Below are 3,089 nucleotides of genomic sequence, written 5' to 3' on the forward strand. Positions count from 1 at the left end.
CCATGACGTGATTTTTACATTCATACGTCACGGAAATCGTCATAAAAAGCTTAGCTCTTGGCAATAAATACCCACTTTTTCCTCTCCCTTGTTTTCATAATCATTCGATCCAAACAACAAAGAACAAATTCAATTTAAATTTCTCTCTGCATTTCTTTCTCTCTCTAAAAAAACCTCAATCAATGGCGAAATCTCCAGAAACAGAGCACCCAGTTGTGGCGTACGGATGGGGCGCCAGAGATACATCTGGTGTTTTTTCTCCATTCAAATTCTCTAGAAGGTTTAGATCTGAACTCAACCTCCATTAATTTTACAATTCCAAGTTTTTTAATTTTTTTTTAATCCACATTTTTTTTTAATTAACTAATTAAATTAAATTGCGCAGAGCAACCGGCGAAAATGATGTGCAATTCAAAGTTCTGTACTGTGGGGTTTGCCATTCAGATCTTCATATGGCTAAGAACGAGTGGGGATTCTCTCAGTATCCTATTGTACCTGGGTAACTATTCCATCTTTCACTGTGTGTCTGTGTGTAACTTTTTTTTTTTTTTTTTTTTTTTTAATAATTTAATGAATTTGGATTGAATTGGTCTGCAATATAACAAATCTAGTGACAAATATAACCTTTTTGTTTTTATTAGCATGATTTATCAGAGTTTATTGTATTCGGCACCCTGGTTTTTTCTCTAATTATGAATAAGCCCCTCTTGTTATTTCATTTGCAAAAACACCCCTATGATTCAATTTTTAATTTAAAAAAACCCCTAAAAACTCATATTATAAATGTATAAGGGAATGTATGCTAATAAAATACATTATGAGAGGGGTTTTGTAATATTTATAAGATGGGGAGTTTTTTAGCAATTCGATATAACAATGGAGTACTGAATGCAGTAGTAAACTTTGATTTATTATGGATGCACAAATTTGTTAAAATAAATAATCAACACTTATAATACAAGGATCCTATTCCTTTTGGGGTTCGGTTGTAGGCCAATTTATAAGGTAAATTTAAAAAAAAAATAATAAAAAAAAAAGAAACCATAGATAATAAATCTCTTGTAATACATAATTACATATTGCCAATTTTGTGTAAATTATCCCTTTGATGCAGGCACGAGATTGTGGGCGTAGTAACCGAGGTCGGGGCCAAGGTCAAAAAGGTCAAAGTCGGCGACAAAGTGGGGGTCGGATGCTTAGTCGGATCGTGCGGCGATTGCGGCCAATGTAACAGCGACCTCGAAAACTATTGCCCGAAACAAATATTGACGTACAGTGGGGTCTACACCGACGGCACCATCACGTACGGAGGTTACTCCAATCTAATGGTGGCCGCAGAGCACTTTATAATCCGTTGGCCGGAAAATTTCCCCCTTGATATCGGCGCACCGCTACTATGTGCCGGGATCACGACTTATAGCCCGTTGAGGCACTTCGGGCTCGACAAGCCCGGCCTTAGTGTCGGCATTGTCGGGCTTGGTGGGCTCGGCCATGTGGCGGTCAAATTCGCTAAGGCTTTCGGGACTAAGGTGACTGTGATTAGCACTTCGTTGAGCAAGAAGAAGGAGGCGATTGAGAAACTCGGTGCCGACGAGTTTTTGGTTAGCCGTGACCCAGAGCAGATGCAGGTGAAAAAAATAACTGTGTTTTTTTTTCTTCATTAAAATAGGTGCCAGCTCTCCTAATAAGGGTTGGTTAAAATGAGTTTATTGCATTCAACACCCTTATCTTTATATTTAATTGCTAAGAACTCCCCGTATTATAAATATTAGCAAAAGTTCCCCTATGCTGCATTTTTTTAGCAAACATGATGATCTTTAGATTGCATCATTTAGGATGTAGTTTTCTTATAAAATTGAATTATAGGGGGAGTTTTACTAATGTTTATAACACGAGTTATTTTTTTTAACAATTAGAGTAAACACAAGGGTGTTGAATGCAATTAACCAAAAAAAAATCGCCTTAGATTGTAGTGGGAACAAATAATATTCTTTGATTTTAAGTATATACGAAAAAAAAAAAAATTAACCGTGATCATGTTTCTATGTGAGAATAGGCTGCAGCGGGTACATTGGACGGTATCATCGATACAGTATCTGCGGTTCATCCAATTGTGCCGTTAGTAAGTCTGTTAAAGCCTAACGGAAAGCTTATCTTGGTCGGTGCTCCAGAGAAGCCACTCGAGCTTCCTGTTTTCCCCCTTATTACGGGTTAGTATTTCCCACTTGAGTACATTTTTTCTTGTGCAAATTACGGTCACCCCTGAGTTATGGTCAAATTACGAAAACCCCCCTCATGTTTGGGTAATCACAGTCAGCCCCTCAAAAATGTATTATCCTACGAAAAAACCATTCCAAAGGTAAATTTAGGGATGCTAAATCGGTAAAACCGAACCGAAATTTCGGTCCACCAACATTTCATACCGTTTACCGAACTGAATATTTCGATTTGGTTCAGTAAATAACCGAATTGGGTAAATTTTATGTGTAAATATTTAAAAGAGGGTGTGGCTGTAATTACCCAAATAAGAGGGTTTTTTTTTCTAATTTGGTCATACCTCTGGGGGTGGCCGTAATTTGCCCTTTTTTCTTTATATTATTATTGTTAATTGTTGTGGTATAATTATTTCGAGATTATTGTTTAACATTGATGAATTTATCCAAAAAAAAATATAGGGAGGAAGTCGATATCGGGGAGTGCAATTGGAGGGCTTAAAGAGACGCAAGAGATGATTGATTTTGCGGCAAAGCATAATATATTGCCCGATGTTGAAATGATTCCGATAGATTACTTGAACACGGCAATGGACCGTCTTTTGAAATCCGATGTCAAGTACCGTTTCGTTATCGACATTGAGAAATCACTAAAACCCGAGTAAAGCCAATGTCATGCGACCTTCAACAACACCTCGAAAGTTGGGCTATTGTGAGAAAATCGGAATAAAACCTTTTTGTTTTTGAACAATTTCGTTGTCTTTGTAGACTTATGCTTGAATTATAAAAAAATTATTATTATTATCTTTATTGTTCTTTTTCTTATTTGCATCAATTAATTGATAGTTTTTGTTTTATGTGATATCTTGAAAGCTA

The 3,089-nt window shown here is 36.5% G+C and overlaps 1 protein-coding gene across 1 annotated transcript in view; it reads left to right on the forward strand.

Moving 5' to 3' along the window:
• The window catches only part of LOC105959003 (cinnamyl alcohol dehydrogenase 2-like), a 3,146-nt gene continuing 57 nt past the window's right edge, over nt 1-3,089 (forward strand). The window contains exons 1-5 of the mRNA XM_012983023.2: nt 1-280; nt 386-499; nt 1,115-1,628; nt 2,057-2,210; nt 2,676-3,089. The exon at nt 2,676-3,089 is cut by the window's right edge and continues 57 nt beyond it. Coding sequence (XP_012838477.2) covers nt 183-280; nt 386-499; nt 1,115-1,628; nt 2,057-2,210; nt 2,676-2,878 — 1,083 coding nt within the window. The 5' untranslated portion in view covers nt 1-182 and the 3' untranslated portion in view covers nt 2,879-3,089. The remainder of the gene's footprint in view (nt 281-385; nt 500-1,114; nt 1,629-2,056; nt 2,211-2,675) is intronic.

Source organism: Erythranthe guttata, chromosome 11 (genome assembly GCF_056151865.1).
Source record: "Erythranthe guttata isolate IM_541 chromosome 11, IM_541, whole genome shotgun sequence".
NCBI lineage: Eukaryota > Viridiplantae > Streptophyta > Magnoliopsida > Lamiales > Phrymaceae > Erythranthe > Erythranthe guttata.